Source organism: Tenrec ecaudatus, chromosome 3 (genome assembly GCF_050624435.1).
Source record: "Tenrec ecaudatus isolate mTenEca1 chromosome 3, mTenEca1.hap1, whole genome shotgun sequence".
In the NCBI taxonomy this organism is placed as follows: Eukaryota; Metazoa; Chordata; class Mammalia; order Afrosoricida; family Tenrecidae; genus Tenrec; species Tenrec ecaudatus.
In genome coordinates, this window is record NC_134532.1 from 172,823,045 (window position 1) to 172,844,452 (window position 21,408).

At 46.3% G+C, this 21,408-nt stretch overlaps 1 protein-coding gene across 3 annotated transcripts in view; it reads left to right on the forward strand.

Moving 5' to 3' along the window:
* Positions 1-19,884, forward strand: part of FRYL (FRY like transcription coactivator) — a 254,927-nt gene extending 235,043 nt beyond the window's left edge. For all 3 annotated transcript variants that reach the window (XM_075544365.1, XM_075544364.1, XM_075544363.1), the window contains 8 exons: positions 403-653; positions 3,602-3,809; positions 5,498-5,647; positions 6,688-6,786; positions 11,610-11,678; positions 15,376-15,486; positions 16,767-16,957; positions 17,658-19,884. In XM_075544365.1, coding sequence (XP_075400480.1) covers positions 403-653; positions 3,602-3,809; positions 5,498-5,647; positions 6,688-6,786; positions 11,610-11,678; positions 15,376-15,486; positions 16,767-16,957; positions 17,658-17,916 — 1,338 coding nt within the window. In that variant the 3' untranslated portion in view covers positions 17,917-19,884. The remainder of the gene's footprint in view (positions 1-402; positions 654-3,601; positions 3,810-5,497; positions 5,648-6,687; positions 6,787-11,609; positions 11,679-15,375; positions 15,487-16,766; positions 16,958-17,657) is intronic.
* The last annotated feature ends 1,524 nt before the right edge of the window (positions 19,885-21,408 follow it).

Below are 21,408 nucleotides of genomic sequence, written 5' to 3' on the forward strand. Positions count from 1 at the left end.
TCAAGAAGCAATTTAAGTCAGAGTCCAAAACCAATGGAAAGTTAAGCCACGTAAATATGACGGCCTGCTAGACGTTGACTGGTGGCAAAGGTCATTTATTGTTATTAAAAATTCCTTTAAAATCATCTAAATGTTTTTATGGCTCATGTCGTACTTTGTAAGGGGTGCCTTGTTGGTTCAAATGGTTGGGCTGCTAGCCCAGAGGTTGATAGTTGCAGTCTACCTAGCGGTGCCTCGGCAGCCGGCCTGACGATCGGCTTTTGACGGGCAGCAGTTCCACTCTGCTCCTGTGCCGTCGCCGGGAGTTGGAAGTCTACTCAGCCAACGCAGAGACTTTATATGCTGTCTACACGTCCCCTTGCCTGTTTTTGAAGTTAATGAAAGCATGTGCTTATTTGACAGGATGTGAATCCCCTATTAAAAGAGGAGCAGGCTATTTCAGGCTTTGAAGATGAGGGGTCCTATCTACTGCAAGAGCAGCAGGACTCTCTGGTGTGTCCGGGAATTCTTGATGTAGAAGAAACGGAAATGCCAGAGCCTCTGGCTTCCGAGAGCTACCCTGGGTCAATCTGTGAAGAGGACGTGACCTTAGCTTTGAAGGAGCTCGATGAACGGTGTGAAGAAGAGGAAGCCGACTTCTCCGGACTGTCTAGGTGTGGACACAGAATCTCTCTCTCTCTGTGTCTCTCTCTCTCTCTCTCTCTCTTTCTCTCTCTCCCTAGGTGTGGCATTAACTTCCCCCAAAGGACTCTCTTCCCATTGTATTTACTTTTGGGTTGTTTTCTTTGAGCTGTTTCACTATAATCCCGCAAAGACGCGAGACAGTCAGTGACGTTCTCTGCACAGGGTCCCTCACACACCTCTTGTCAGGCAGCCGCGTGGCTGAGGGTTGAAATCACTGTGTTGTCATGACCATACTTCAACTGTGACAAATCACGGAGTGAACCCCTGTTAGAGAAGAACAAGAAAGCTGAGCTACCTCCCCCCAAAATATATTTTCCAGTTTCACTGTGCGTGGCCAAATTCTTAAAGCTTGAGAGCTATCGTAGACGAGAGTGATCACTTATTTCATGTTTATCGTCGCCAGACGGATCCACTTCAAGGTTTATTTCCCATTCATTCCAAATTTATTATCGCACACTGTGAAGAACTGCCTAATCGAACTTTTCCGTTTCTCATGGGCTGGTTTGAAGAACCAGCCGTCCTTTATAGCTTGTAAAGGGGATGCTGGTTGTTATACAGTTTCTAAATCCCAGTGTATGTACACAGAGGTACAAACAATCTATGTTGCATGACTTCGGCCACTCAAGGTAGTGTCCTTTGAAAGGGATTAGCTTTGTGTACCGGTTTCCCTGGTCTTCTCACAGTAATTATTTTTATTTGAAAATGAGTCTTTAATGATAAATATTTCATCATTCAACTCTGAATAAAGACTACACATTTACATTTCAAGTGATGAGTACCATTTTAAGGTAGCGATGTTTCTCACTTTAAATATATCGAGGGTGATACATATTTGAAAATACTCAGCTATGAACAATGAGTTTTAGTGATAAACCTTATTCTTATAACTGATTTGAGTGTGAGAGTAGCATGGTAAACATTGTACGAGTGGTTGTGGGCAAGTCCAGGAATGATGTCAAGAATTAATATCCAGGTCAATATTCAGCTATGTGAATTTCCAAAAGGCTGAAAGCAAAGGCTGAATCCTAAAGCTGAAGTGGAGTGGTGCATTACATATGCACCATTATTAAATATGGTGCACTGCTAAATATGGAGGTATGCCTGCTCAAGCTTACAGGATACCGTGTGTTGTAGTCAGTCACCATGGTAACATTTTAAGATTAACCTTTTTGAAGTTTAATTTATGTTTTCATTTTCAAATGTTTGGTTTATTTGATTTTTTTTTTCTCCTGTCTTCCCAATCTTAAGTTCCTCTCTTCCAAATGAATGACTTCATCATTCGGGTACAGTCTTACAGCGCTTCCCTTGTAGATGAATCATACAACTTGAGTAACATTTCTTTATGGAATATTGCTTTTTTCAATCATTTTATTAGGGGCTCATACAACTCTTATCACAATGCATACATACATCCATTTTGTCAAGCACATTTGTACATCTGTTGCCCTTATCATTCTCTAGGAATGTTGATCTTAAATCCTTCTTCATCCTTTTCTTTCTCTGTTGTATATATTATCTGACTGTTAGGATTACACACTCCTCAGAAGAAATTGCCCAGGTCTTGTGTTTCTCTTGTCTGTACTTATGTAATAGCTGAACTGGTGGTATATGCCATGGCTAATGGCATTGTCTTTGGACACATGGTCCCAAGCTCAAGGTCTGGCTCTGTCATTTCCTACATTGTGCCATAGCATGGGAATGCTATGTAGGCTCACTGAAGTCCTTGTTCCTTCATCTATAATGCTGGGGTAATAACAGTACTTAACCCTCACAGAATTATGAAAGTTCACGGAAGTGCCTGCCTCAAACCTTAGACCAAGCCCTTGGCACAGAAGCACATACTTCTAAGCCTTTATGAAGTCACTGTCCTTCATCATCATCATCATCCATGGTACATTTGGATGAGAGCCGAACCCGCTGCTGTCACAAGCACCCTCACCCACAATCACAAGGGCCCTGTGAGAGAACAGGGTAGCCCCCACCCCCCGGGCTCTCTCCTGGAGCGGCTAGTGGCGTCCAATTGCTGGCATTGTGGGTGGCCCCCCAATGCATAACACCCTAGACTGCCATGGCCCTTTCATGGGAATAAAGAACATCCCAAACTGACCAGTTAGTGAGAAAGCATCCTAATTTCTGTTATTCCAAATAAATGACTGGAATTAATCTAGGGACACAGCATATTGAAGGGTGCGGGTTGCATTGAGAGCATCTAAGTCAGCGGTTCTCAACCTGTGGGTCACGACCCCGTTGGGGGTGGAACCACCCTTTCACAGGGTCACCTAAGACCATCAGAAAACACATATTTCCGATGGTCTTAAAAACCGAGACACTGCTCCCCTCTCCATCTCCAGGCGGGTCTGCCCACATGCAGATATGTCCACACACAAGTACCCGGAGTAAAGACTGTTACCCATGCTACACCATACTTCAAGACAAACTTTCATTTATTTGCCATTATAATTAAATATTTCACAATATATAATAACATATTATTTTCTGATGAATCACTATGCTTTCATTATGTTCCATTTGTAACAATGAAAATACATTCTGAAGATCAGATATTTACATGATGATTCATAATGATAGCAAAATTGCAGTTATGAAGTAGCAATGAGAATAATCTTATGGTTGGGAGTCACCACACCTTGAGGTACTGTATAACAAGGTCACGTCATTAGGCAGAACCACTGGTCTGAGTGAAATTAGAATTCTTGTTCTAAAGATCCTAAGTGGGAAAGAACCTAGAAATTTTGCTCACTTGTCCTTCCCCTTGCGAAACGTAGCTGGCCTGTCTCCTAAACCAAACCGGTGTGTGGTAGATAGAAATTTAAAAAAGAAAATTCACATTGCATGGCGTGTTCTGTTGTGCTGTTTTACGAGAGCCTTATGGTGCGTGTGGTGTTTGTGTTGACAGCCAAGAGGAAGATGAGCAGGATGGATTTCCGGAGGTCCAGACGTCCCCTCTCCCGTCCCCGTTCCTCTCCGCCATCATAGCCGCTTTCCAGCCAGTCGTGTGCGACGATGAAGAGGAAGCCTGGCGCTGCCACGTCAACCAGATGCTGTCGGACACGGATGGCTCCTGCGCAGTGTTTACCTTCCATGTGTTTTCCAGGCTCTTCCAGGTCAGCGAGGCTGACGGGCTAGATTCATGTCTGAGTCACCTAGCAACGATACGGTTCCTCCTCAATTTAGTACTTCAGAATTTAATAAGTTTGATGTTTGAAAATGTAATATTTAATGATTTTCTAGGAAAAATAATTGTTTTTCCCCCCTTCTAATCTGATGTTGTTGTTGTCATACGGCCAGTACTGAACCCACTTGACTAGTGTGAATTTCTCCTCTAAGGCAATTACTGTATATCCTTGACAATAAGCCTTCGTGAATATCTGGCTGAGACACCAAATTTTACCACTAAAACAGCATTAGAGGTGTGCTGAGAAACTCGGCTTATACACTAGTGTAGATGGTAGAGTGAGACTTCCAAACAGTAGCAGGCATATTTTCTGCACTGTGCTAGGCGCCCTCGGGGGTACCGAAGACACCGCACTGGTGGGCTCTGTGTGCGTGCGCCGCATGGGTGAGTGTCCTTACATTCTGAGCGAGTGTTAGCCTTCCACGCTTCTGTGACTCTGATGTCCATCATGGAAAACCAGATAGCAGCCCATAGCCACAGCCAGACGGTACAGTTACGGGCAGAATCATCAGACCGGCCTTTTAACTGGAGGAGCCGAGTTCTGCAGACATGTGCAGACTGTTTTCAAGGTTACCCATGCGGGATGCCTCCCCTGCCTCTGGGGAATGAGTGGCAGGGGTCACTAGTGTCTCCGAGCACTTTTTAACACCTTCTTTCCCAAAGCAATACCTAAAGACAGAGCAGCGGTGAAACATCTCGTGACGCAGTTACTGATTTCGAGAGCATGTTTGCTGAGGGAAGTTCAGCAATCACAAAAGGGCATTTGTATGAGACCCATGTCGTCAAAGGGAAAAACCCAAGATAATGGTTTTTGGACTCCCCCAAAACAACAGAATGGGATGGCTCCCAGGAAGGGAGGGAAAGGAAGAGAAGGGGGAGCATAGTGGCCCAAACATATTTGGCCCACTGCCCTCTTCTCAGAAAGGCAAAGCAAAAAAAGCATACTCACACACATATTACTTGGTGCCTCCCTGGCAATTAGAAACTACTGTAGCCTAATGCAGGGGAAAGTGTAAGCATCAGCTTCTGCAGCCAGCCCTCGGAGTGCTGCTGGCAGAGTGGTTCTACATGAGGACGCCAGGGGAGAGGCTTGACTCTGCTCCCATAAAGACTCGGAAGCCCACGGGGCAGTTCTACTCTGTTCCATGGGGTCTCTGTCAGCGAGGATTGACTCTGGCTCTGTGTGTGTGTTTGTACTGTTCCAGTGCCTCACAGGGGGCGGTATTGCCCACTTGGGGAAACCCTGGGCTGGAGGGTGGACAGGTGCTATGTGGGTGAAAGGGAAGATCGTGTAAGAGAGGGAGAGAGACGGGGATTAGATGCAGGGCTGGGCAAACTCTTTGGAGGGTTGATAAGTTCTTTAATTTGTCAAAACAAAAATGATCGTCTGAAATGTAAATACCCACCTAATTCCCATTAAAAAGCTAGTTTTTGCTTGTTTGTTTTGTTTGTAAGCATCTGAAAAGAGGGGTTTTCGGGTCAGTTATTAAAAGTGTATCTGCCACCACAATAAGAATATATAAAGGCAAAGCTTTGCCCCAATTATACATGATGTTTTTTGTCGAAAGGTTTTCACAAGAAATACTGAACGGCTTCCTGTGCTTTTCTTCCCCCCAGACAATTCAAAGGAAGTTTGGAGACATAACCAAGGAGGCCATCGGCTGTCTAGGCGGGAGTCTGCAGCGCATTGGTACCAAATTTAAAAGTTCCTTGGAGGTGATGATGATGTGTTCCGAATGCCCCACGGTCTTTGTGGATGCTGAGACGGTGCGTTTTCACAGGGGGCCTTACTGGGAAACCCAATTTGCCACAGCCCCATTCAGGGGATGTTCTCTTTTAAAAAGCAATGATGGGGTCTTGCGGTGTCATGGTTCATATTTCCAACCCATGACAGATAACTGGCAAAATGTAACTACTCCTCCCAATTCCCAAGTATTGTAGCCAGTGACTGATGGGTAGTTCTGTTTCTGAACAGAGGGCTGGGGAGCCCTAGTAGCATAGTGGCCACGCGTTGTGCTGCTAACCGCAAGGTCAGCAGTTCAAAATCACCAGCCGCTCCTCGGGAGAAAGAGTGACAGTCTCAGGAGCCCACAGGGGCAGCTCTACCCTGTCCTGTAGGGTCATTGGGAGTCGGCTTTGACTCAGTGGCAGTGAGGAGAAGCTAGACTTTGCTAGTTGCCTCATCCCCAGCGAAGTACCCAGCGCTCCTCAGTCTTCCCCCACCCCCTTTTTTTTTTTTGGCGAGCATGGGGTTTGTCTCCAAACACATTCAGAGTATGTATTAAGGTATTTGTATTAAAGAATTAAGATACTAAAAACTTCCGAGGTGGTACCTGGAAGTTATACACTGATCTAACCACCCGTCTCTCGCCTGCACCAGTGCTCTGCCGCATTGGAAAGGGGACTTGTCCTTTCTGAAGGAGCTCTGCTAGCATAGTGGTTACATGTTGGCCGCTAACTGCAAGGCCAGCAGTTTGAAACCATCAGCTTCTCCTCAAGAGAGAGACGGGGCTTTTTACTCCGGTAAAGGGCTACCGTCTCGCAGGACAGTGCTCCTGTGTCCTACAGGGGTGCTGTGAGTCGGCATTGACAGTGGCAGCAAGTTTGCTGTGGTTTTGCCCTTTCTGGGGGCCTTAAAATCCTACAACAGGATTCGTCTGTATCAGGCACCACCGGCCTTCAGTGAGGAAACAGTGTGGTGAGGGATGCTGGCACCACGATGGGCCAGAACATTGAGTCACAGGGATGCCATGACCCAAAGGTCAGCGATGTAACCCGAGCCCTTGTCTTTCTTTCTGTATTGACAGCTGATGTCGTGTGGCTTACTGGAAACACTCAAGTTCAGTGTCCTGGAGTTGCAAGAGCACCTGGATACATACAACGCCAAGAGAGAAGCAGCCGAGCAGGTCAGTCCCACTTCTCTTACCCTGGGAAATAGGCGTCTGCTCCTGACCGTGGACTTGACCATCTGGCTGACCTAGAATGGCCTAGACAGAAAAGAGTGAATTCAGCGCACGCGTAAGGGTTTCATCATGACTGAGGCGGGCTCCCAGCATGCTGTTCGGCAGATTCCTGTCTCTGGGTTTTATTTCTTGATCTCCTTCTCAATCTTGAGAGCAGAGTGGACAGCCACGGGTCCATGGACAGCCTCCGTATGGAGACCATTGCCACTGCCAACGCTGCACATGGGCAAAGAAGAGTAGGGCTCTTCTGAGAACGTTAAGATCTTGGGGTGCGGACCACGTGCCCCCTGACAATGCTGTGAGCTTGCGCCTGCGGTGTGTCAGTGTGTCCATTCAGGCAAGCGAAGAAGAAGCAAGCCCCGTGGATGGCACGTCACACCTGCTCAGAATTGGTGACCGCATTTCTCTGAGAGCGAACCCAGTGTGTTTGTTTTCAATTGGCAGGAACGGGGGACGAAAGAGAAATTTAAGTTCTGTTTCTCACACAAACGGTGCACAGTAGGCTTGTTGCGCTTTCTTGTTGTGTGCTTGGTTAGAGCGGGAGGTGGGCCTCTCCCCGTGGTGGCTGGTAGTGTTAGGTGCCATGGAGCTGGCTGCGCCTTGTGCCGCAGAATGAAATACATAAGGTTTGCAGCAACTGTGGCAGCGATTCCTCCTTGTCTGCTCTCCGTCCAGGCGCTCCCCTGAAGCCTGCTCCCTTTGGGGACCCTGCTGGCATGTGAAACACCTGCGGCCCCGCTGCCAACATCCCCGCAGCACACAAGGCCACCACAGTGCAGCACACCGACAGACAAGTGTGTGTGGGGGGGGTGTCTCTCCGTAATAATATTAACCGTCCACCACACAGAAGGGCTGCCGAGGGGGTTGCCTGTAGGACAGAGGGGACCCTCCCGGCAGGGCTTCCATGGCCGGGCTTCCCGCAGAAACAGACTTGGCCCGGCTTTCACTCACCGAGTGGCTGGTAGGCTCCATGTTGACGATAGAAACTGGTGGCTGAGCACCGAATCGCCGTGGCACGGGGTGCCGTGCTGGGGAGCATGGCATGTGAATTGTGATCCCTGTTCCATGACTGCTCCAGAAAGGGACAGAAAGCGCCAGTACTGCGGCGGCAGAGTGCGGCGGCATACGTAACGTGTCTAGACCGAGTCAGGAGGTCACTTACTGATGGGCTGGCTGTCGGTGAAAGCAGGGGACCAGGACGAGAAAGCCAAGGCAGGTCACCTACCGGGCGAGATGGCTCTGAGCTGAAGGGAAAAACTTCAGTGAACGGAGGAGGCTCTCAGGATGGTTGGTTTAGACCAGGGTGTCAAACTGGTGGTCTGCGGGCCGCGTGTGGCTCCCAAGGCAATTTTTTTGTGGCCCACAAACATGCTGTCATCGTTACTTCATGGCCCACAGCTGACAGCGCCAGGCCCTCGGGCACCTGTGCCTGTGTCCCCCGCCCCCAGCGCCTGGGGCTGTCGCTGGGTCCTCCTTCTGGCCTGCCTGATCAGTTTTTATGGACATGCTGATACTTGTTCGTGAAAAAAGACTGTGGAAACACTGGATGAGATCTTTCACCAGAGGACCCCCTGCCATTTGGAGTCAGAGGGTACATCAGAGTAAGGAGCTGGGGTGGTTCCCGATGGTCCAGCCTTTGCTTGAGCTGCTCCAGCTGCAGCTGGCCTCGCTCGAAGGACCGCACGGGAAAGCGCGGAAGGAGTTACCAGGACCCTGCTTCCGTGCCCGGCACTGACACTTTTCGGCTCCCAGTCACATGAGATCAGAAACCTCTGCTTACCTGTTGAGCCTCCTGAAATTGCCTATGTGGCTTCTCGGCCTTCCTCTTACGTATGATAAACGGGAGCAGGGCCCGGGCGCCTTCCTGCACGACCTCACTCCCCTTTGGCGAGCCTGTTTCCGCTTTCTCCTCGGCATCTATCCTCAAGAACATGATACACAAATACCCCAGGGGTTCAAAGAGAGAGAGAGAGAGAGAGAGAGAGAGAGAGATGCGGGGCTCACTTAAGAACTCCCTCTCTCTTCTCCCTGAGAGCTCAAGTCTTCAGTTCGGGCCGAGGTCTGCAGCTTCTACAGTTGTTCTGGAAGGTTCGTCGGATGGACGTTCCTCTGCCATGCAGACGTGGAACCTATCTAGTTAAAGGTTACTCTTCACTTCAGCCCCGAATTAAAAAAGGAAGAAAAGACAGACACAGACAGGAAAATGTGAATGTGTTTGGCCAGGTTGACCAGAGAAACAAATCCGGTGACACTCATATATGTGTAAGAGAGAGCTTTGTACTAAGAAGTAATTATGAAGAAAAAAGAATTATGTATCAAGCAAACATCCCAGCCCAGTCCAGATGAAGTCCATCAGTCTGATACTAGTTTATAAGCCCCGCTTCAGACTCACGCAGCCACGTGCAACGATGCAGAGTGCAGGGACATCTCCAGCTGATGGGTGGAAGGCACTGGTTCTCAACCTTCCTCACGCCGCGACCCTTTCATGTAGCTCCTCATGTTGTGGTGACTCCCCAACCAGAACATTATTGTAGTTGCTACTTCAGCACTATGATTTTGCTACTGTTATGAATCGGAATGTACATCGTAATGTGTTTTCCGATGGTCTTACGCCACCCCTGTGAAAGGGTGGTCTGACCCCCACAGGTTGAGACCCGCTGGTGTGGTCTGTTTCCCATAGTAGTGGCACCATGACAGGGCTCTGGCAGCTCCCAGTATGGCTCTTCAACAGGAAGATGAAGGGGGCAGTCGGGGGAGGGGGTAGTCCCCAGCACCTCCTCATGAGAAGACCACACCCACCAGGAGACATCATCAGGCTGTGACCTGATTGACAGGCCAGACTCCACCCCTACACTCTTTATCAAGTTGACACAAAATTATGTAAGTACTTCAGTGAACTACTGGTATCCTAGGTACAAAGAGTCCGCTGTGTCTTGTAAGCAATGACTGAAAAGATCCGGGCTTATACTTGGGGAGCCATCAAACTGTAGAGTTGGAACTTTTCTTATGACAAAATAAAAATTAGAAATAACCATGTTGAATAAACCCACAAAAAAACAAATTCCCTGCCACCAAGTCAATGTGACATGTGAAGATTCCAAGGCTGTCGTTTTCTGGGGACAGCTCCCTCTTTCTCCCAAGGAGCAGCTGCTGGGATTGAACTGCCAGCCTTGAGGTTGGCAGCCCAGCGCCTAACCTGCAGCACCACTAGTGCTGACAAATCAATGTGTACTTATTATTAAAAATTGCATTTAGTAAAAATAAGCCATTAATACAATGAAATAAATTATTTTTTAAGTATACTTGTAAGAGTTGAACTGGATTACAGCGGTGGTAATTGAGCATATGTAAGCATTTAAAATGTTTTTATGTGAATAAAAATAAATGCACAGATTCCGTGCTAAAGGTCAGCTGCATTTCACTGAACTGACAAAATCAGCTGGGTAGCTCCTGACAACCGCTGCTTTCAGCCGTCACACTAGAAAAGCTTAACATGGCTTTTCTCAGAGACCTGTCAGGCTTGTCGCCTAAGGGTCAGTGCAAGCTGAGTGACAGGGATAAAAAGGACATTGGTTAGGGGCTGCTTCTGAAATAACTAAGATGTTGAATTATAATGCTTTGAATGTAAGTAGTTAAGCTACAATTGAAATTTTTTAATGTGTATCTAGAACTGATTTTCAAAGAGTGAACAACATAGCTGATAGTTTTTCTTTGAAGTCCTAGTGATTTCTTGTTTTCATGTGTGTTAATGATGATGGGCTGCACTGGTGGTGTAATAACTGCGCATTGGGTTGCGAACCACAAGGTCAGCAGTTCGAAACCACCAGCTACTCCGTGGGAGAAAGACAAGGCTTTCCACTCCTGCACAGTTACAATCTTGGAAACCCACGGGGCAGTTCTGTCCTCTCCCATGGGGGGTAGCTGTGAGTCAGCATCAACTCGATGGCAGTGGTTTAGTTTTGTTGTGTTTCTTAGACTGTATCATAGAAAATGAGCCCAAAGACTGATTTTATTAGTAATACCAAACTACTGAAATTCAGAACCGTAAATTGAAGGTTTTTAGCGTTCACATCAACTCAGTGGCCGCTAACAACCACAGCTTTGCCTTCCTCTTGAAAATCCCCCTCTTCACTCTCCCACAGCGCTGTGATTTCTACTTGCTCACAGATAACGGACTGTACCTAAACATCCCATGTTGGGGAGGGGTAGCTTCCTGGGTAAGGAAGAGCCACATTTGACTTCTGTATCTAATATTCATTGGAGATATATGCACGGTCATCACTCACGACCATCATAAAAGAAAGAAAAGAAGGTTTAGAATGATCTTGGCTTCTATTCCCCGAATTTAATCTGAGGGCAACCCTCTGAGAGTTATACTGCGCAGACGGAGCTGGTTCATTCTGAGTTCCTCAGAGGAGAGCACACCATTCACTTCTCCATCTTGCACTGACCAGAGGTCAGGTGTGGGTCGGAGCATTTCCAGTAAAGCCTGTAATGTGAAGAGCTCTCCTCTCAGGAGCAGAGCGATGGGGGTCGTAGGGAAAGTGCCACAGGCACGTGAATTTTCAGTATGGGTAGGTGGTCCTCCTAGGCTGGTCAGTGATGGTGCTCTCACATGGGGATGAAACTATGTCCAACCAACAATCTGCAAACTTCAAATTACCCGTGAAGCCGGCTGCCTTTGTACGTCCACGTTGTTATGTTTCCAACGCCACCGCACATTTTACACATGCTGTACTGAGGCTTACTCTTACTCATTCTTTCAGTGGTTAGACAACTGTAAGAGGACCTTTCGTGCCAAAGAAGATACATATAGGCTGAACACAGATGCACAGGTGAGTGGCTTATTTCTGGTTTTTTGCTGTCTGTTTTTATATGTGTTGAATCAAACCATGTATAGCTTCACAAGTTCCTATTTGATACTCCCAGAGATAGAGACTGTTGGTACAACTTCTCATGTTGGTTATCAGAATTGTCTTTGTAAAATTTGGGCTCCCTGTAATAGGGTCTGAGTAATGAAAAATTGACGTCCATAAAAAAATAAACAGCCAGCTTGTGACTGAAGCTTAATAACATTCGATGGATACGCTTGATGGAGATCAGGGCGGTCGGCCCACGCTGATTTGGGTCGCACCTGCCTCTTAGAGTGGAGCAAGAGTCCAGCGTGCACATTCTGCAGAGAGCTTGTCTGCTCAGGGGTGATGTCAGGAAATTAAAATTCACCTTTCTAAGGGTAACATTCTGATTCTCTAGGATTAAGTTCGGTGACAATGACAATGGAGTAACTTTCCTAGGGAAGAGTGCACATATGCGTGTGCTTGGAATCAGGGAGGATAAACAAAGACTCCCAAATAGGGGCATGCAGCTTCCTGTGGAGACATGTCTCCATTCATGAAACGCCTCGGTCTTGGGCATCAGAGTTCTGATCTTTCCCACTCAGGGGCACAGTGACAGACTGCTGGTCACTATAAAAGCTACCATACCAGGGTAGTAATAATTTGGAGTGTTTTATCAAACTAGAAGTGCTAAGAAGGTACTCTGTAGTCCCCCCACAGGCCCTCTGCTAAGTGCGCCTTGTCCGTTATCTCTACTCGGACAACACCATGAAGGAGATGCTCTAAGCATTCTGCTTTGCAGATGAGGCGCCCGAGGCTCATAGAAGCCAGTTTATCTAAAATCATTAAGCGATAGCGGGAACCAAGAGTCGCATCCCCAGGCACCCTGACTATACACTCTACAGTGTTGTCCAGAAATGAGGGGCCAATTCATCTGTGTGGAGAAGAAAATTGAATCAAGATGAGGCATTAGTCCAAGCCTTTGGTTCGAATTCTGTCTTGACTCTTTAAGTGTGTCGTGGGTGGGGCTAGAATATAACCTTTCGTTACCTGTGCAAAGTTGGATGGAGTGATTGCGTAGAGCTGAAGAAAGCAAGACCCATTTCCAAGAGTCTAAGCCTCTTAGGGTTGTTTTTGTTTTGTTTGTTTGTTTACTAAGTGAAACTTGTATCTCTATTTACATAGTTATTTCATGTCAATTTTATTTTTGCCTTATTCAGCCACTGGAGGGGAATAAACAGGGACCATTGTATATAATTTTCCCCACTCTGTCCCTATGTACTGATTGAGTCTTGCGTGCTGTGAATTTTTATCAGTTCCATTCCATCCCAAATGAAGATCATAGATGTAGGGTCAGTTCCATCTTATCCTAATACATGTGAGATGAAGGATTCGCTTAAAGTTCCAACTAGTTTTTAATACCCAAGTATCCTATAAAGCAAAACCTTAGGTATGGAGACCTTGTTGTTGGCGTTAGGTGGCATTGAATCATGTCTGCCCCTTAGTGACCCCATGCCCAACAGACCAAAGCACTGCCGGTCCTGCGTCATCCTCACAAGAATTATGTTGCAGCCACCGTATTAATCTGACCTCCTTGATGGTCTTCCTCTTTTTTTCTCACCCTCTATTTTACCAAGAATCATGTCCTCTTCCAGGGACTAGTCGCTCCATAGATAAGCAAACTTGGAGTGTGCCAGATGTTTGCTTTGGGATTGTGTTCAATGAATGTTTACTGAATAGAATATCCACCTAATTTTGGTAAACGATGTAGAGCTAAAGTTCAGGTTTGCTTTGCAAATCCCTTCTAAATTGATGGGAATAAAGGTTAAAAGTTTCTGTATAGGAAATTTTAAAAAAAAAGCAAACTTTAAGAAGTATTTCTACAAGCTACATTATAGCAGTTGCTTTTTTAATTAAAAGCCATTCTTTTTCTGGCCCAACTTGCTAGCAGGTTTTTAAACGGTCTTGAAATGATATTTTTCGCTGGTTTGGTTTTTTGTTTCCGTTTTTAACATCCCCAAACCCCACACTCACTGCCATAGTGAGCGCCTGGGCCAGACTAGAATTGCCTCTGTGGGTTTCCGAGGCTATACATCTTTACGGGAGCAGAGCACCTCCTCTTTGTCCTATTGCGTGGCTGGCGGTTCCGAACTGCTGACCTTGCACTCAGCACCCTGATTCATAATCCACTGGGCCAAGAGGGCTAATTATTTGACTCAAACCTAGTTGGATTACATCTGAATGATATTTTGGAAAGCAGTTTGAAATGCTTTTTTATTTTACCCTCTGGCTCGATACCAGTTGTGGGACTTTAGAACCTAACTGGAAAGTAAAGATAAAGAGCAGAATGCCAGATTGGGCCCCAGGTCTTCCTTTTTTGTGGGTAAGTGGTTATTGTGTAAGGTTAGAGACCAATTCTAATCTTAGAAGTAACCCATTCAATTTCACTTTCATTCAGAAATTTTCCAGATTAGTAATGAAGATGTTATCATGGTTGATGTTTTCTTGTGTTTTGAATTGCTGTTTTTGGTTTGGTGTTTTTTTGCAATGCTGCAGACGTCTAGATGAACACTTACGTCTGCCGCGTTCCCAAGAGCACAGCTGTGGTTCGGTCCCACTCTTTGAAGTCTCTGGTGCTCACATGCGTCATAGCCTCAATGTGATCGAGTTATAATTTCCCAGAGTCCAAACTCCCCTGGAGTGTTTCAGTGAATGTCTAAAATGTTTCATTCGGGAAATAGCGTCGTAAATTTTCCTTTGGGGCATAAATATATGTTCTTCGATTTGCCTGGGACATCTGAGACCCGAGTTAAAATGAGTTCTTATACTAATTCTTGGTCTTTTTCTTCTTTTTGTATTTTTTTTAATGACCTGCTCACCTTCTTGCTTAGCAAATGGAGTTTCTAGCAGTAAGTGACCTGCCTTGATTTATAGACTACTTAACCTGTCAGACCAACTGGTCTTCATCTCATTTGTGACCCAACTGTGTCTTGCCCTTGACCACCCTGCTCCGAGTGTGCCTCAGTTTTGCATAGCCCTAACCCATCCAACGTTGGCCCCATTTTTTAAAATGGGGCTTTATAGTTAATATATACAACTAGCAATTTAATGACCTGTTCTAAATCTTGTCACTAACATGTCTCCTTTTAAAATTCTTAATTAAAAAAAATCAGAGTGCTCTTGTTAATGTCACAGTCTGGTTTCAATGAAGTCACCCAGCGGTTGTCTTTTGGGACGGTAAGCCTCGTTGAAAGACAAATTGGTCTTGCTTGTTTAGGTCAAAGGCTGTCTGTCCCGTTTCACTGGGCTTTATGAAGCACTTCCTGATAAATGCAATGCCGTGTGCATCTTGGGGCAATAATATGTATTTATCAACCATGTGCATTGTGACGTCTAAAGGCTGCGCAAACAGTCCAGATGTCTGTTGTGAAAACGGGCTTACCGCTAAGGATCTTATGTAACCCAGTCATCTGGACATTTTGATTTCAATCCCAGCCCCCAGAGCATCTCTCTTCTGTCTTTCATCAGTTTCACACCATTTTAACTTACTTATTGCAGAAAATAGAAAAATACATGCCAAGGAAACGTTAACATTAATATTTATTTAACTTTTTTGCATTGTTTTTGAAAATATGCTGTCTAGTCGGGTATCTTGGGAAAGTGGCGCCTGGACTGAATGCAGTGTTGTTTATTCCAGGAACTGGAGCTCTGCCGGCGGTTATACAAATTGCACTTTCAACTGCTGCTTCTGTTCCAGGCCTACTGTAAGCTCATCAACCAAGTGAACATGGTCAGAAATGAAGCAGAGGTAAAGACTCCGTAGTGTGGGGGGCATCCGTCAGGGATTCCAGAAAACAAAAAAACTATGCATAAAACGTTCTGTGTTACAGTAGCCGCTGTCAGTCGTCGTTTAGAGTGAATCACCTTTTTTTGTGGGGATGGTCAGTTCAGGATTTACCTTATTAGGAACTAATAAGCAATTTCACTACCCATTAGTGAATCAGGTAGCAGTCGTACCAAGGTGCAGGACCTTCAATCTTTCAGAAGCGCAGCACGCCATCGGTAAATAAAAGTCCAGTAAAGCCCGTTGGTTCAATGGGACATACTGTTTTGGCATGAAATCTCCTAACATCTTGTGCAGACATGATTGTTGTAGTTCTTCCAGCACACACAAGAATAAGCATGTTGAAAAAAACACCGACTGTTCGGAACCAAAGGTCTTTCCCCCACCCACCCTCTCCCCTACCTGCTGGGACTACAACTGTCACTGGGGGGGAGTGTTTCCCCTTAATCAACCCAGTTCCATAAAATATAGATTGTATTTATACTATATGTGTGGGTTATATAAAATGTCCTGGGTAAATATCTTTTTACAGTATTTAGAGGTCATTCTAGATGGTCTCTTCTCTACCACCCCCTCCAAAATAAGCAAATAAACATGGTCTTCCCCCATTAAAAATCTGTGTTTTTACCATGTGTACTATACTCCCTGCTGCTGAGTCAATTCTGACTCTTCCTGAACCCATGGGACAGAGTAGACCTGGGAAAGCCCCTGGGGGTGTCTGAGACTGTGAATCTTTACAGGACTCAAAAGCCCTTCTCGCAACATAGATGTATTATATAAAGAACCCTGGTGGGCTATTAGGAAAGCATTGGACTGAAGGTTGAGGGTTCAAACCCCCTAGCCGTCCCACTAGGAAAAGACTGTTTTCTCCTGTAAAACTTCACAGCTTCAAAAATCCTCTATAGGGGTCCCTGTAAGTCAGAAATAACCCAATGGCAGTGAGTTTTCAGTTAAGCTGGTAAAATGAAATCATATGTTAAAAAGAATATAGACCTGTATTGTAACTCGTTGCTTGTTCAAGTATACCAAATTTGGTGGCCGAAACCATGTAGTGCTTCTGAGTACAGCATCTGAATAGGAACTGCCGACACTGCACTTAGCCTGTGGAAATACGCTTCAAAGGAAGGGAAACGGTATCCTCAACTGTATGCTAGAACCTATTAAATGTTGGGGGGGGGGGTCTCAGTTCGTCTAGTTTTAACGAGTCCACAGATTACAGATCAATCGTTGTTGCTTTGTTTTAGGTCATCAACATGTCAGAGGAGCTGGCCCAACTTGAAAGTATCCTCAAAGAAGCCGAGGCTGCTTCCGAACACGAAGACATGGACCTTTCCACAGCCGCCCAAACGACAATAGAGGCTGCCATCCACGCTTTAATTGAAACCTTGAAAAACAAGGAATTTGTATCAGCTGTCGCACAGGTCAAAGCTTTCAGGTAAACCGCGAAAAGCTGTCCAGGTGTGGCCATTTCTCTGAGTTCCGGTTTTCAATTTGATGTTTCTTGTAAAAAGAAACCATTAAAAAAAAAATTTTTTTTTTTAAAAGAAAAGAAACCATTGTAACTAAACCAAATACCAAGGTTAGGTTGTTCTTTCTCTCAGTTGCTTCCAGTAATGTGTTTACTTAGATATTAAAACTATCTTTTGTTATTGCTGTGGACCAAGGCTAGGGAATCTTATCTCTGATATTTATCAGACCAGACAGGTCAATTAATTAACTTATACCTAAGGTGATGGCTGAGGAGCCCTGGTGTTGTAGTGGTTATGTAGTAGGCTATTAACTACAAGGTCAGCAGTTCAAAACTACCAGTCGCCCTGAGGAAGGAAAAAACGCTTTCTACTCACATAAGAGAGTTACCATCTTGGAAACCCAAAGGGACAGTGCTAGCCTGTCCTACGGGGTGGCTGTGAGGCAGCATTGACAGGATGGCAGGGAGTTTGGTGTAATGTGATTGCTGGAACTGCTTCTCTGCTGAGGCATGTGATTGATGTTAGCTGGTAGTGATGATGTCATGAACCTACAGCCCTCAGGCCGGACACTCCCCAACTTGCTATTAATATTGACTTCCATGTAGATCTTGTGCACTGCTAACTGATTTAGCCGCAGGATTCAAAATTAATCTGATGTCTTTTCAGGTCTCTCTGGCCCAATGACATCTTTGGCAGCTATGAAGACGACCCTGTGCAGACGCTGTTACACATCTATTTCCATCATCAGACACTGGGCCAGACGGGTAGCTTCGCTGTTATAGGCTCTAACCAGGACATGTCAGAAGCCAACTACAAATTGATGGAACTGAATCTAGAAATACGAGAGTCTCTACGCAAGGTGCAATCTTACCAACTTCTAGCGCAGGCCAAGCCCATCGGACACCTGGTGAGCACTGGCTTCTGAGGATACTGAGGGGCTTCGGGCACCGAGGACAGAAGCGATCCTGGAGAGGAAAGGACGGCGGATATTAACCAAGCACCTTTACGAATGCTCACCATTCAGCTAGACATTCCTCTGGCAGCGCCCCCTCTACATGGTGTGACTAATGCCAACTGTACCAGCTAAGTAAGTCAAGAACCGCCAGAGACAAAGGCCAGAAGGTGAAAAGACCTTTGTTGTGTTTTTTTAACAGCTGCCAATACCTCCCACAATAACTGCCAGAAGAGTGGATATTTTTCTTTCTTTTTCTTTTTGACTGACTTACCCATGGTGGAAAGAAAAGGGCTAACCGTGATGTTTTACAAACCCACTGCTTTCTGGAGAAAGAAGCGTTCAGGCGAGTTTGCAATAATGGCCTCTCCCCCGGAGACACTGGGAAGCAGGTGACATGAGGCTGAAATCAAGGCTGCTTGGTTTCGCTGAAGACCTGCCGAGCTGCTGGGCTCCTGGCTGGCGGCGTGGCCGCGGTCAACCACCGTCAACGCTCCCTCGTGGACGGACGTGTCGAGTATCCAGCCAGGTGGAGATGGACAGGAAAAAAAAAAAAGAGACTGCAAAAACCATTGATTTTTTTTTTTTTCCTTCCAACATGTAGAACTAAGGGTTGGGGGTTTTCTGTTTTGTCGTGTTTTGGAGTCTGTGTAAGGAATTATGCGTGCGTGAGTTGGTTGTATGGGTTCGTGACAGTCGTATTTTCCAGGTGTGGATGTGTGGTGATGACATCCTCCTCCCACCCCGCCCCGCCCCGCCCCACCCCACCCCACCTTCAGCATGCCTCAGAGGGCACTGCAAGATTATTTTTGAAAAAAAGTTTTATTTTATTAGCGCTAACTCTTCATAGTATGTACATGTTAGAACATTTTAATAATATTCTAAGGCTGGGCTTCCCCAGGACGTTCAAGAAAATAATATATCTGTTAACCTTATTGGAATGCTGCTCAGTCCTCTGATCAGTGCTTACGTTACAATCGTCGATAACTAACCAAAGTAGATGCCTGCAGAGACTTTTAAAAAAGTAAAATGAGACGGGTGCTGCCCGTCAGCAACGCGCATTAGTAAAGTTAACTTATTTTACTCCGTAATTATTCTAGAAACTGTATATAGATTTTTTAAACAGTATTTTCTTGTACATTTGTGCATTGCACTGTTATATAGGAAGCTAAAGAGACAGGCACAGCAGGCGGCGGTCCCTGACGGGCGGCGGGCATTCACAAGGAGCAGAGGCCTTTTCAGACCTGTGTTCTGGACTGGCATGCTTCACCTAAAGGGACCGGGGGCTGGGGCTAGGGGTGGGGGGAGGGCAGGGAAGGGGTGAGGAGCCGAGGCCTGGCAACCGACCACCAAAACCTGCAATACATGTACAACCACGAGGTCCAAGTCTGTAGCCAACCATGAACTGGATTCGCCATCTTTTTTAAAACTGCATTTTGTAAGAGAAATGAATGTAGTCCCATCATCCCTCGGATTAGAAAGGAGCACCCTGTATTTTTTTATAAGCATCTCTTCTCCACTGTGACTTTTGTTTGGAACTGGGCTCTGCGATTCCCAGCGTGTAGGATGTAGACATGACGGACATGCTTAGCCTTTTGCCTTCCCTCGGGGCCGCGGACCCCGCCAGAAATGGACATTGGGCGCCCTTTGGAAGGCGCTGCCCACACCGTGGGACTGCCGACCGAGGCTGTTACCTGCAAGCCCCCTGCCTGGTCACGGCGCGCTCAAAATCACTGTATTTTCTGGACCCTGATAAAGCAACTATTTGGATGGGGTTCTGGTTCTGTAAGTTGTGTCCTCTAAGTTATTTCACAGCTCTTGGGGGCGGGGCGGGAGGGGACTGGGAGTGAGGGCTGCGCCACCCTTTCCGTCCCCTCGTCCCAGCCCCCGTTTCCCTCACCCTCCTGGCATCTTTTTTGTTCAATAAAGAGCTTCATAGTGGCGGCTCCTGTGGTATTTGAAGACAAGAAGAGGGGCTGTTGGGGGCGTCGGCTAGAAGCTTTGCAGCCGGTCCCTTCGCTGCTGTCACTCAAAGGAACCGAGCTGCAGGCTCGCTCAGATTGCCCTTTCGCAAGTGGATTTTCTCGAGTCTGTGTGTCTCTGTTCTCGTCCTTGGGCAACACAGATCAAGTGCATCCCGACGACCCCTCCCGTTCACGCAGGGCCAGAGCGTGGCACATGCAGCTGCTTTCCTTTCACGCCTGAACATTTCTCATCTTCAAGTCACAAGTTTGTCAGGCCTCTCCACAAGACGATCCCGGACAGGTTCTTCAGGCCACGGTGCTTTGTTTCACAAATTTGTTTGTTTGACACAAGGCACAAAATGGCTTTGACTTTTGCACAGTGCACAAAACTTAGATGTTCACACACTCGCGGGAGAATTACCAAAGCCTGAGTAAGCTGCTTCGGTCAGGTCTGTGAAGAACTACCCAGGAACGACAGGAAAGAATATATCAATACATTCCACTGGTTACATTTGATGGTGTTCTGATATGTTAGCTTAATACCCAGAGATGGCTTTGAGTGTTTTGTTAGCTTTCAAAAAAATTTTTTTTCAATTCACATTACATAATTTTGAATTGTGTATCTGAACTGTTTGGCAGTGGCCTTTCATTGCTCACTTGCTCTCCCTTTCCCTCTGGCTCATGACAGAGAGAGGCTTTTGCTGCACTTGGTTCCGTATTTGAGTGCCCACTCACCTGAGCAAAGTGCAGTGTGATCCTCTTTCCTCAATGGTCATTAATATAGGGTTGGCTGCCCTGTTAGGAAAATTAACTGTAAAACGATCTAAAATTTAAAAGCTGGTTTAACTACCCACATCCATAGCCAGTGAAACCTGTTGACATAGAGGTTACATGGCGGGCTTCGAACTGCTGCAGTTGGAAGCCACCAGCAGCTCCATGGGCAAAGGCTTTCTGCTGCTGTAGAGATTCAATCTCAGAAACGCCCCCCCCCCCCGAGGTTGTTCTACCCTGAATAACGCCTATAAGGTTGCTAAGAGTCAGCAGTGAGTTGGGCTTGGGTTTGGTTTGGGGGTACATAGCCCATGAGTGCAGATGTCTTAGGGCGTGTTGCAGGTACATTTTTGTTATGAACCCCGCCGGTCCTCAGGAAGTCGCATGTTACCTGCCACTGCATGCCAGGGAAAAGGGGACTGGTGGTACAAGGTGACAGCACTGGAAGCTAACCAAAAAGTCAGTGGTTTGAGCTCACTATTCCGATAAAGATGTGGCCATCTGCTTCCAGAATAATATATAGCCTGGAGGTGGTTCTATCCTACAGGGTCCTTAGGAGCCAGAATCAATGGTGATAGGCAAATGGGTTTCCTCACCCAGTACCTGCCCCAAACCGAGTCACTGGTATTAGGATTGAGAACAAGTAGACAGGGCACCCCTTCACACACACATCTAATGGGTTACCATTCACTTCTCTTTACCCTACACCCCTTCCCAGGTTTGTCCCTGC